This window comes from Acipenser ruthenus, chromosome 52 (genome assembly GCF_902713425.1).
Source record: "Acipenser ruthenus chromosome 52, fAciRut3.2 maternal haplotype, whole genome shotgun sequence".
Lineage (NCBI taxonomy): Eukaryota > Metazoa > Chordata > Actinopteri > Acipenseriformes > Acipenseridae > Acipenser > Acipenser ruthenus.
This window is the reverse complement of record NC_081240.1, coordinates 4,744,797-4,758,097: the sequence shown is the minus strand read 5'-3', so window position 1 is coordinate 4,758,097 and position 13,301 is coordinate 4,744,797. Positions and strand designations below refer to the sequence as shown.

The 13,301-nt window shown below is 37.7% G+C and overlaps 1 protein-coding gene and 1 long non-coding RNA gene across 2 annotated transcripts; both read right to left on the bottom strand.

Annotated features, from left to right (window-relative positions):
* Positions 1-267: 267 nt before the first annotated feature.
* Positions 268-6,874, bottom strand: LOC131722933 (uncharacterized). Its single transcript, XR_009320058.1, has 2 exons — positions 6,759-6,874; positions 268-3,592 (listed from the first exon to the last, which is right to left on the bottom strand). It is a non-coding gene; the product is annotated as an uncharacterized LOC131722933 (long non-coding RNA).
* A 1,830-nt stretch (positions 6,875-8,704) lies between these two features.
* LOC131722940 (immunoglobulin superfamily member 1-like) lies at positions 8,705-12,010 on the bottom strand. Its single transcript, XM_059016111.1, has 5 exons — positions 11,643-12,010; positions 11,516-11,551; positions 10,459-10,773; positions 9,557-9,865; positions 8,705-8,841 (listed from the first exon to the last, which is right to left on the bottom strand). Exons 1-5 carry the CDS (start codon positions 11,671-11,673, stop codon positions 8,705-8,707), a joined length of 828 nt encoding a protein of 275 aa, XP_058872094.1. The 5' UTR covers positions 11,674-12,010.
* Between the last annotated feature and the right edge of the window lie 1,291 nt (positions 12,011-13,301).

Below are 13,301 nucleotides of genomic sequence, written 5' to 3'. Positions count from 1 at the left end.
TGCCTGATTGGATACCATTTCATTCTTAAAACCATTTGGAATCTTTAAGAGTTTTGCATCAATGAAAGAGTTTTAAAGGCATTCACTTTGTCAACTCCATTTTTTTGTTTTTGTTTAATGAAACTCATGAGTAGCACATTCTGATCTGGTCCTGAGTGCTGATCCTCTCGGGTATTTTACATTAACATACTCGTACAAACAATTCTGCAGGTGAAAAACAGTGTTATAGGCCGACTGGACAAGTAGGAATAATACTAATGAGACAACTTAGATCAAAATATTTATTATGCACAACAAAATAAACATATCCAAAAGAAATGCCATTTTCATCTACATAATAAAGAGTGTGTGTGTGTGTGACTAATGAAGCTAACAGTAACCCTGTAATGTCAGCAGCACTCTGCAGCTCTGTGCTGTAAGTTCAGTGTGCAAGATGGAAATCATAGCAAATCTCATTGACATTGTTGTGTGAATTATGAATCAAACTGCAGTGTATCAAGTTCATGCTCCCTCTTGTCACAACGCTAATTTCCTGTTCCCACAACTCATCACTCATTCAGAGCACCAGCTTTGTTATAAGCGGGAGCCTGATCTGGATACACTGTGATGATTTTAAGAGAAATGATCTTCTCCTGATAAACACTCCTGAGAAATGTATTTCCATGAGGTGTGAAAAAAAACATGAATAAATTGAAGAAGGTATGACAAATAGATACAGCAAAAGCAAAGTATTGGGTTTCTAGTAAACACTGCAGGGTGTTCAGTAACACTTTATACAATCAGCAATGTTGAATTCAGAAACTTGTTAAAAAACAACTAAATGTCTCACAGTCTTACAATAAGCTTGTACATGCTATCAGAGAACACAAGACAGCAACACTTTTACTTTGCTTTCACAAAGTGGTGCTTTTTGTAGATCTCTCCTTTTCCTCGCAGGATATTTCTTTCTAACTTGTGAGTTGTTTGTGTCGTATTACAAGATGTGTTACACCTGCACTGCAGATCAAAGGACAGCGTTGAAGGATGGGCCGGTTTATTGTCCATTGGTGTCTGTAAGAGAGCAGCATTTTATTAGGTACAAATAGCCTTTAGAACCATCTTCAGCAAACCCAGCTAATTGCATCCACACAGTTCATTTTTTCCTTTTAAAAACTCATTGGCAGTGTACAGCATGCTGATTGTATAATTGAGGTTATTTAACATAGTTTTTTTTTTCTTTTTGGGAATGCAGATGGTGCAGTGGGGTGCACTTCACAATGAAGGTTGATTAAGCAAGGTTCCACTGTATATTACAATATATTTGAAAATACAGTCTAATATATTGATTGAACAGTATATTACGATATATTTTGGATAACCAAATATATTGCATATAATACATATTTCATCATATTTTAAAAATACATTGGAAATGTAGTTGTTTTTCTGAAAGGAGAATCTGCCCCCTAATCTAATATGTAATCATCGAATCACATATATGTTAGGACCCCAACCAGAAATACACCCCCATCTAGATCTGGTCGACCACATCGGGTCGGGGTTAATTAAAATGAAATCTTTTTGTGCTCGGGGTGGGGTTGACCGAAAATTCACTTAACCCGAATCTGATCTGCAGAATCTTCTGAAGACACAGCCTAACTCAAGCAGTCAGCAGCAATGTCACAGTGCTCATAAGAACATATAAGAACATAAGAAAGTTTACAAACGAAAGGGGGCCATTCGGCCCATCTTGCTCGTTTGGTTGTTAGTAGCTTATTGATCCCAGAATCTCATCAAGCAGCTTCTTGAAGGATCCCAGGGTGTCAGCTTCAACAACATTACTGGGGAGTTGGTTCCAGACCCTCACAATTCTCTGTGTAAAAAAGTGCCTCCTATTTTCTGTTCTGAATGCCCCTTTATCTAATCTTGTAACCTCTGGTCCTTGTTTCTTTTTTCAGGTCGAAAAAGTCCCCTGGGTCTACATTGTCAAAGCCTTTTAGAATTTTGAATGCTTGAATCAGATCACCGCGTAGATTCAATTCTTTTAGCCTGTCTGAATATGACATGCCTTTTAAACCCGGGATAATTCTGGTTGCTCTTCTTTGCACTCTTTCTAGAGCAGCAATATCCTTTTTGTAACGAGGTGACCAGAACTGAACACAATATTCTAGATGAGGTCTTACTAATTCATTGTAAAGTTTTAACATTACTTCCCTTGATTTAAATTCAACACTTTTCACAATATATCCGAGCATCTTGTTGGCCTTTTTTATAGCTTCCCCACATTGTCTAGATGAAAACATTTCTAAGTCAACATAAACTCCTAGGTCTTTTTCGTAGATTCCTTCTTCAATTTCAGTATCTCCCATATGATAGTTACAATGCACATTTTTGCTGCCTGTGTGCAGTACCTTACACTTTTCTCTATTAAATGTAATTTGCCATGTGTCTGCCCAGTTCTGAATGCTGTCTAGATCATTTTGACGTCGTCGGTCTTCCTATTAAAGCTATAGCACCATATTAGCTGTGCAGTACACAACAGAGTACCATCAGTTTTGCTTTATTCAGAATAAAATAACACATCAATAGCAATTTAAACATTCTACATTTTTTTAATTCTAACAAAAAATAACATTAATAAAATTATCTGAATAGTGCAACTGGTCCAGAATGCTGCTGCTGCAAGAATACTGACAAGTACACAATGTTTATCCTTAGTGACATCACTGTAAATATTGCAAGGGAGCAGGTCAGTTGTTAGGTTGATAGGTGGTTTTACGGTTAGCGGTGGTGTAGTTCACCTTAATGATAATGATTATAGTATTAAAGCTGCTGTTTGAGAATACCCTTGTTGTAAAAATGACGCTAAAGTTAAACACGAAGAGCAAGTGAGCTGCTTAATAAATGTCTGTAAAGGAATTCCCTTGCTTTTGATACAGCTATGTCCAAAGACAACGCACGTCCGCCCGCCACTTAACAATCAAAGAGGTGCCATTCGGGAGAAGCAGAACGGTCCTGCAGAGCACTCCCTTTTGCTTCAGTTACATCTGGCATAGCTATGTACGTGTTGCAGTGCCTCTGAACAAGGGAGTTGACAAACTTGTAAGTACAAAGATGAACTGTGGTTTTATGCACCCAAAATACATTGCTAACTACCCTGTACTCAGCTGAGTAACCCTAACCCTGTATTCAGCTGAGGATGTCAGCCTATACTAAGCAATCACCACTCTTTTTTTCCACTGGCACAGGAGGCCGTACGTAATTCCTTTTTGGCTGCATATCTCCTTTACTAGTTCCACTATAATGCTGAATGTTGCCCCGATGATGCGAAAGGACTCCATCTACTGCAGATCTATGAAAGAGTGATGCAGCACAACCTCTTCCCACCAGCAAGATGGATGAGTAAGTGTCCAAACCGTCCTTTCGTTAGCCATTGGCATTAGATAACAAGACATAAGGATTTGCTGGTAGAGGATGTTTGGTGGTTTAAGCTCCCGAACAAAGGCAAAACATCCACGGTTCCCAATCCAGACAGCCTTAGGAGCATACGTGGAAGATGTGTGGCACAGAGCTTTAGAGTCCTACGTCTCCGCCGGTTTTCAGCCATGGTGATCTGTAATACTTCTGTTGGTCAGTTTCATTTTATACCTCCCAGTTAATTTTTAATGAATGAGTCGTAAGATAAATGAGTTGAAACGGATTCAATACAAATGACATGCCACCCTGCAAATGACATTTAAAAAACAATTTGGGCAAGAGCAGTAAAACACATTATTAACCAACCAGGCACGAGGTATTTTGCTTTATTACAGCAACTTAGATTACTCGTGTACAAGTTCTCTGCGCACAGAAACCACATTTTAACAAAATTTCACTAGTAATCTTCAAAAACAGTACGAGTACTTTATGCATAGCTAATTTACATATCAACCCCGACCTTTCCCCTTCATTTGCATGACGTCTGGTGAAAAGCCCAGTTTACTCTAGTAAAATAAATTGAGCGAATGGAAACCCCAAAAAGCATTTTACACAAGACATTTTTCTTGAGCAAATGTCTCGAGTTAAAAAAAAAAACGCATGGAAACTCCACCAATGATGGTCCTCTGTTGTGTACTACACAGCTAATGTGGTACTGTTGCTTTAATTGGAAGACTGACGCATACTGTGACATTGCTGCTTACTGCTTGAGTTAGATTGTGTCTTTGGATGATCTTCTTCAGATCAGGTCCGTGTTAAGTGAATTTTCTGCATTGCGATGGGGTCATTCGCAAGACAACCAAACACAAAAAGGGTTGGGGTTCTAAAATTTTAATTAACCCCATTACCAGCTTTCATCTACAGCTCTTATCGTTTGTTGTTTGTTTGGTCCCCCTCCTCACCTGCCTCCACCTTGCAGAGTGCCTTGCCTAGGGAGAGGGTGGCCTCAATTCCTATAGTTAGTTGATTATAGTTTTGCCAGCGTAGGGGCAGCTATTGAGATCCAATGGGCCATGGGCCAAATTCAATTAATGAATCATTTACGGGCATGTTTATCTGCAAATTCAATACATTGATTCATTTCATTCCATTTGTGGGTGTCTCCTTTCTTTTTTTATGATTGTGGCAAACTGATTTGCAGTGTGCAGGTGTAGATGTGATGCAATGCTTAAACAGATGACAGACAACAAAGTTCACGGGCCAAACAACCCTTTATTTATTTTTATAATCCGGGTCATTTGGCACCCGTAAATAATAATCCCTGGCTGTACTGCACAGTGAAACCTCGGGGTTCAGTCCAGAAATAATAAACACACTATAAACACACACAGAACACAAACACGATCACATGTCCAGAGTGAGTGCTAATGTGCAATTGGTGAAATAGTTAGTGAACAGTTGGTGCTGGCCTTTAGTGACAGCTTCCGGTACCTGTTAGCCGTCTAACAAGAACAAACGAGTACAATTAGAATGACAAAACAAACACAAAGCACTCACGGTTACTCTACAGTCCTTCAGCACTATCCAAAGCCGTAAGATAGATTTCTTGGCTGTGGTTAAACTTGCCAGAAGTATCCTGCTCTGGTGTTGAGAGAGGCCCAGGGAGGAATCATCGTTCATTAAAAACAGAACCAGATTTTTTGTTATCTGAACCTCTGTCAGCTCAGAAATAGTTTGAGCTGCTCTATCCCAAAACGCAGCCACAATTGGACACTGTGAAAACATATGTAGGTACAATGCACCAGTCTGACAAGAAACAAAATGTTAGAACTTGAAGCTACTGCACTAACAAGTAACTACGATGTGATAGGTATTTCAGAAACTTGGTTGTCTGAAAGTGATGCAAATGAATATAATAGTGGGTACACACTGTATAGGAAAGACAGGCAGGACAGAAGAGGCAGAGGGGTAGCACTATACATAAGAAATAGTCTTGAAGCCCAGGTTTTAAATCTGGACGAAGAAAACAACGCCAAATCAATAAATCAATATGGGTCAGAATAATGGACAAAAATTCAAAGGGCATAATAATGGACACCGAGCAAAATAATCTGTTAATGACATTAGAAATGCATGTAAAAGGAGAAGCCATACTAATGGGGGACATAAAATGGGAAAACCCAGTGGGGAGCACGACGGACGAAATTGAAATGGTGGAAACGACAATTTGTCAAGGCACCGACTAGAGGGGAGGCATGTCTTGATTTAGTCTTTTCAAATAATGAAGACAGAATAACTAAAACAGAGGTCAGAGAGACATTGGCAAACTCAGACCACAACATGGTCCTCCTAGGCCATTGAACGGTTTTCTCAGCTTTTTCCGGAGAAAGAACGACTAGAGACATAGGCTCTACGTCTTTTTGATGATGTCGGACAGGGTCCGACATCTGACCGGAAAGGGAAAATTGTAATGTCGGACCTGGTCCGACATAGGATCGCAAAGAGTTAAATATCAAAAATAAGAAAAACCTGGGAGAGAGAAGTCTTCTTGGAGTTTCTGGAACGTCTGAAGGACTTTACTGTTGAAAATATCTTTAAAACTAAACACACCTCTATTTGACCAAACAGGGTATAAAAGAGGCTTACCTCCCATCAGTAAATGATTATTATTCCAGATTGGGATGACTGAGAAATTTTAAAGGGGCTTCCCATAAATGTTTCCACATCGTACCAAGGTTTTATTGAATTTGCAACAATGGGGCCAAATTTGAAATTTAGGGTTTTCTTGGGGATGCCAGTAAATAATAAGTCTGTAATCTGTGTAGGCGGACTATGAATTATGAACTTGCGCCAGGCGATCTCTGAGTCTACATTGGTCCATGCTTTTAAAGCCCTAACTTGAAAAGCCCAATAGTATCATTTAAGATCAGGAAGAGACAATCCACCATTGACTTTAATGCGTTGCAGTACTGATAGACGAATACGTGGACCCATTTCATTCCAGATAAATTTAGATATCATAGAAGTTTTTTTTTTTAACTGGTGATTATTTATTCCAACTGACATATGTTTTTTTTTATTGTTTCAACTTCACAACATGTCCCAGTATATTTTTATTTAGTCAGGTTTAGAGAATAAAGAATAAATTCAGACTAACCTAAGATCATATTTACAGTTATTTAATTAACTGCACCACAAATATAAATATATATATATATATATATATATATATATATATATATATATATATATATATACACTGCACTCTATTCATCTAGTATTCTATTCATCCAGTGTGTATATATGAATGACTTGTGATCAATCAGAAAATGGTATGTACTCCATAAGGGAAGCTTCCTTACCATCCCCATGGTGCTTCCTCTGTCTGCTTCTGAAGTCTTCCCCCACAATAACTGAGAGGACAAGAAGGATCCCCAGGGATAGGAAGATTCTGATGTCATTCCCCAGCCCGTACGACTCTGAATTGAGGAGAAAACAGAATTAGTGGTTGAACAGGCTGTGTGGGGACACAAGACAGGTAATAAAATATATAAAATACATATATATATATATATATATATATATATATATATATATATAAACTGCAGTGTACAAAATTGAAGGCTTATGAAATAAAAGGTTTTTAAAAAATGTACACAAAAGGTTTAAAAGATTAAATAAATATTTTATTTTCAGGACATTTTGGGCAAAAGCCCTTCTTCAGGTGTTTAAAAAGAAAAGGAAACACAGTGCAGTAAAATTGTTATTATTCAATTCAAATTGTAATTATACAAAAATTCTGTGGATGGTGTCATGGTTATTAGAATAAAATGTTCATTCCCAGAGAATGAACTGGGAACTTTGGAACCTCTGGGAATGACAATCTATTTTAATAACCATGACACCATCCACAGAATTTTTGTATAATTACAATTCTTGAATAACAACAATTTTACTGCACTGTGTTTACTTTTCCAGTTAAATATGTGTAAACCGATTATATAACTCACTAATAACCTAGTGATATAAAAGCCTGATCAAGATTTGTTTAAAACAAATGTAATCCAATCCTGTTTTTACAGTGCCTTGATCTTGCAGTATGTGAATAGGGTACATACAATATGCTCCACAGTGAAGTCATACATTCTTGGTTTTTGAGCAGGTGCATCAAACACACAATAATCACGCTTTACAGAAAGCCTAGTTTTTGGAGTTGGTTTAATCTGGCATGAAACTATCCATATGTACCAGCAATAATCAGAGCTGTGACCATTCTGATTGAATTATAATATCTGATATGTTAATTATTTACTGCCTTGAATATTGACACATTAAGAATGTACTTTTCTCTCTAAAACTCTGACTACTTTAAAATAAGTGATAGGTTTACTTATAAAAATATAGTTATTCACACTTGCCTATCCCATTTGTGTGTTGGGTATTGTTAGATGTGGTTGGAGTTGTCATATCTCCTGTGGGAACATAAACAACGTGTAGAAAAGTATCACCATTAGGCTAAAAAGGTGGCCAGCTGTTTAATAATTTTAATGATCTTGTGCAGACCTCATTCCACTGATTATCTGTAGTCATGTTAAAAAGGGTTTCAATGAATCAATCTGGGGGAAACATCAGAGGGAGTCATTTTGAGTGTTTACATGAATTAAAATGCACCACCATCTGTCTTGAAGATGTCTGCATTTCTATTCATTGCTATGTGTTGCCCTTCTATTGTAGCCTTGTTGTGGTCTAGGGGCAGGATCAGGAGCAGGGTCTCATCCCACTGTCAAGCAGCTAGCTGTTTAAACCCTGTTCACCCCCCTTGTTTCCTCCTCTCACTGTCAAGCAGCTAGCCATTTCAACCCTGTTCACCCCCCTTGTTTCCTCCTCTTAGTCACGCCACCTCTGCAACTGTGTTCTATCTGTGGACAAGTGAAGCTCACTACCCAGACTTAGAGCTCTTGCAACTTCAGACTCCCTTCAGCTGAGGACTGCTCTCCACTGAGATAGGAGGGGGGGGGCGTTCTGACACAGTGGTATGTTCAGTGACAAGCACAATCAGATACTGATATGTTCAGTCATAAGCACAATCAGACACTGGTATGTTCAGTCATAATCACAATCAGACACTGGTATGTTCAGTTACAAGCACAATCACACACTGGTATGTTCAGTCACAAGCACAATCACACACTCCCTTTCCCTCAGTTTCTCCTCTGGGGGTAAATAAAGTTCATTCCCCAGCCTTGGAGGTCAGACAGCGCTGGCACCTCAGCGAGGATGGCTCTCCACTGAAACTGAGGAGAGCTCTTCACTCAAGCCTATTTCTTCCATTCTGAGGATAAACGAAGCTCGTGCTCTCGTTTTGGAGCTGAAAGTGCTGGCCCCACTTGCCTGTCTCATTTGTCTGTTGGGTCTTGATAGATGTGGTTGGAGTTGTCATATCTCCTGTGGGAACATAAGCAACAACGTGTAGAAAAGTATCACCATCAGGCTAAAAAGGTAGCCAGCTGTTTAATAATTTTAATAATTCAGATCAATATTAATGTGATGATGATGTGTTCTCTTTAATGCTGTGAATAGTGGAGATTTCAATACCGCCCCTATAATATATAAACCTCATCTTGTGGGGACTGTACTTCATGGTGAGTCCTGTCAAAACGGTTTCATTTGAAGAACAATAGTTAACATGTCATCAAGCAGACAGACATTAAAGGAGATTCAGTTCCATCTTCTACCCCCATACCACCTTTAGAATATATCATAGACTATTTAATGATGGTCTTTTCAGTGCAGTACAGTAAATATTGAAACAAGTAAATACATAAAAAAAAATTATAAATTACAGTAATGAGTAATATGAAAAGGCTTATTATGTTTTTTTTTTTTAAGATTGCTGTGCTATTTTGCTTACTAGACCATTTGGCCCATTTTTTTTAAAAAATCTTTACAATTGTAGTATAGCCCCACCTGGGACATTTCATGTTTAATCTTTCTCATAATTACTGTAAATTACTGTAAAGAAGTCACACAAACCCCATTACAGATGCTGTTTTTCACCGTCCCCTCATCTGATGATTGAAAGATGGAGGCTGTATGTGCCAGAGTTTAGATCAATTGAGTTGACCCCACTGTGTCACAAAGTATTCAGCTCAGTCCTTACCTGTCACATGAAGGTAGACTGGGCGACTGCGTTTGCTGTTTGCTGAGTTCACAAGCTTCTCTTTTCCATACACACAGGTGTAGTTTCCAGTATCACTCCTCTTAACCTTTTTAATAGAAAACTTGACAGCTGATATGCCTTTGGGATCGTGTTGTGAAACGACAAGGCTTCCATTTTTATACAGATGGAAAAAACCCTCTTTTCCTATTGCATCTCTGAATTCAACTGGTATTATACATTGAAATGATACATCCATTCCTTCCATTTGGTTGTGTTTGTCCAGCTGAAGTGTGAGCTGATAGCTTAACTCTGAAAATACATTTTAACTTGTTAAAAACATGCCTTCAGAATGAACCTAAATATATGCAATAACAAACAGTAGAGGTTTACTAATCCAAATTCTGTTCAGATTAGTGATCTGATTGTAATTTGTACCATATTAGAAACATCTTATCACGTCCTATGTTTGATATTTTTTGTTATAGTTGATGATAAATCAGTAATAACCATTTGAATAAAACATTCAGAGACAGCTATTTTATACATTCTCACATAATTATAAGATTTAACTTTCTTCAGCTGATATCAGTAAGCATTTAATTACCATAGCATGATTCAGATTAGTGGGAGTCTAGTGTATGGGAAATTTAGTTTAAATATTTTTAATACAATTTCAAGATTTTTTATTTTAAATCACCAAGTGACTGAAGGGGTAGTATATTATTTATATACGCTAAACATTTGGAAAATAACATCAGTTGAATGATTCAGGGTCTAAAAGTAGTTAGTAAAGAACAAAGCTAAGTATTTTCAAATGTGTTTCTGTTATTTTTTTTATATTAAAATCAGTTAATGTATTTTACAAAAATTCAGGTTTCCTAGTTGTTTGGTGCTGTACTTACCTTGTACGTTGAGATAAACTGAAGAACCATGGCTGATGTTTTTCACGTCTCCAGGATTCTCATTTCCATACATGCAGGTATAGTCTCCAGCGTCATTCTTTCTGATGTCTTGTTTTATAAATGTGACAGCTCCCGTTCCTCCGGGCTTTGGCAGTGAGCTGATCTTCTCTCTGTTTTTATATAAATGGAACCAATTCATCTCCTTGTTCTCTGGTTGTTCTCCGTGCACAGCTGATGTTACACATTTGAATTCAACCTTCTCCCCTTCCACTACAGATGCTTTCCCAATTTGAATTATTGCTGTGCGAACTGGCTCTATAAAAATGAAATAAAAAAAATGTAAAAAATACCATGAAAGAGAACAATCTGTTAAACAAATAGGAAGATATGGACATATGGACACTTAGTGAAGTGTGTGTTTAACCACTAATTACAACTGTAGCATATCAACTGTATTTATATTATACTGTAGGTGGTAAGTAATAATACTAATAATATCAAGCACTAGAAATACAGCTTTGTAAAACATGTATCCTGAGGCATAACATGAAACCACACAGCTTTCCACGAGCAGTATCACTAGACATGGTAATAAACTATAATGCCTCTATAATAATCATCAACACCTCAATAACATGTTAATAGATGTTTCATATACACTGTGTTTGTTCTTTCAGAAATAATGGTGCTGAAAACACTTCAGAGTAAACGACCTTGTGAATTTCACCCTAAATGTTATTCGTTTCAAGCATTAAATAGGCTTATGGCAGCAGTGTTGAGTAATGGACCCTTGACCGGAGGGACATGGTTTCAATCCCAGGTGGGGGACACTGCAGCTGTACCCTTGAGCAAGGTACTTTACCTAGATTGCTCCAGTAAAACCCAACTGTATAAATGGGTAATTGTTTGTAAAAATAATGTGTAAAAAATAATGTAATTGTATGTAAAAATAATGTGATATCTGGTAACAATTGTAAGTCGCCCTGGATAAGGGCATCTGCTAAGAAATAAAAAATAAATCAATCATAATATCTTATTGTGTCAGAGACACACATACCTGTCGAAACCAGCAGCATGTCTCCAAGTGCAAAAACTGAAAAACAAATTAATCATTTTACAAATAAGAAAATGAACAAGTCAAATTTACTGACATAAAAAAAAGTTATCAAATAAATAGTACTTACATAGCATGACAACTTTTATATTCCAAGGCATATTAGAATGCTGTTAACTTAATCTCTGAAACTAACACTGTACAGTTCCTCAAATGTAGTTCCCTGAATGTAACAGAGCACACTATGAGTCTATAATACAGCAATGGAAACTCATACGCAATAGAAATGTGTGTTTTCGTTATGCATGTCTGTTTCTGGCATAATCAGACGAATATCAATGTGGCAACAGACAATCAAGAGAGATAAACAAATAGTTTGAGTCCTTCACACTCTCTCATTGCCATCATCTAAACACAGCAACTAAAAATATTGTTCCTGTCTTAATAAAAGGCGTGAAACTATTCCATTGCACACACTGTAAGACCACACATGTGGCAATCAATGTATAACATGCAGACCTGGATTTACACAATCTGAGGGTGATTGCTCTTAAATCAAGGAACTGATGTAATTTAAACCTTTTTTATATTTGATTATTTTTAAGTCTAATTGACTCTGCATACAATGCACATTTCACAGCCTACCTCTGTAAAGCGCTTTGTGATGGTGGTCCACTATGAAATACGCTATATAAAGATATTATTATTATTACCCAATTGTAAACGTGAGTGAAGGGCAGGTTTTCTTGTTTTGAAATCAACACGTTAATGAATGAATTTATTGAATACCGGCTGATAAATACTTCTTAAAAGCATTTCTGAGCAGGAGTATCAGCACAGCCCTATAAATGAATAGGGATGGAAGTTTGCACCGGGAGGCCTGGGCCGGAAATTAGTTCCAGGAGGTCGGCCACAAAGAGCTGATATCCCCCATCGAGAGGGCAGCATTCTCACACAGTGCCTTGTGTTATAGGGTTAGGGTTAGGGTTAGGGTTAGGGTTAGGGTTAGGCAGCAACGGTGTGTAAACAGGATCAGTAAACTCAGATACAAATATCCCCATCGAGAGGGCAGCTTTTCACACAGTGCCTTGTATTATAGGGTTAGGGTTAGGGTTAGGGTTAGGGTTAGGCAGCAACGGTGTGTAAACAGGATCAGTAAACTCAGATACAAATATCCCCGTCGAGCGGCAGCATTCTCACACAGTGCCTTGTGTTATGAAGGGTGTGTGTCTTTCTGAGCGGACCTGATGGAAAAACTGCCATTACACATTTGAATTCAACCTTCTCCCCTTCCACTACAGACTGATAAATCATCTCCTCATCACTCGTTCTATCACCAAACTCCTTAATAATGCTATCCAAGTCATTATTTTATTACTATAATATCTAAAAAAAAAGTCTGCAAACGTTTGCGATATTCTTTGAGTGCTGGATGCAGAAGCAGCTATCTTGTTTGTTTATGTCCATGTTTTCTATGTGGTGGCGGGGCTATCTGTATTCATGAGATGCGCCCCTTTTTTTCGACTTCTATCGGCTCCTAATGGTCTCACTCGAGCAATTAATGGTTTTATTGGCTTTTTCCGGAGAAAAAACGACTAGAGACCTGTTTTTTATGTCTTTTTGATGATGTCGGACAGGGTCCGACATTGGACCGGAAATGGAAAATTGCAATGTCGAATCAGGTCCGACATAGGACCGCAAAAGGTTAGACACAGTTTGATGCTTGGTTGTATGTATTTTTAACAAATGCGCTCTACAGAAGCTACTGTGTATGTTTCTAGAAGGAATG

Bases quoted from the DNA above. Each gene is read 5' to 3' on its own strand.
- LOC131722940 (XM_059016111.1), bottom strand. From the start codon at position 11,673: ATGCCTTGGAATATAAAAGTTGTCATGCTAT. The intron at 11,552-11,642 runs GTAAGTACTATT...TTTGTTTTTCAG, and splicing joins TATAAAAGTTGTCATGCTAT to TTTTTGCACTTGGAGACATG. The intron at 8,842-9,556 runs GTAAGGACTGAG...ATGTTCCCACAG, and splicing joins AGTCTACCTTCATGTGACAG to GAGATATGACAACTCCAACC.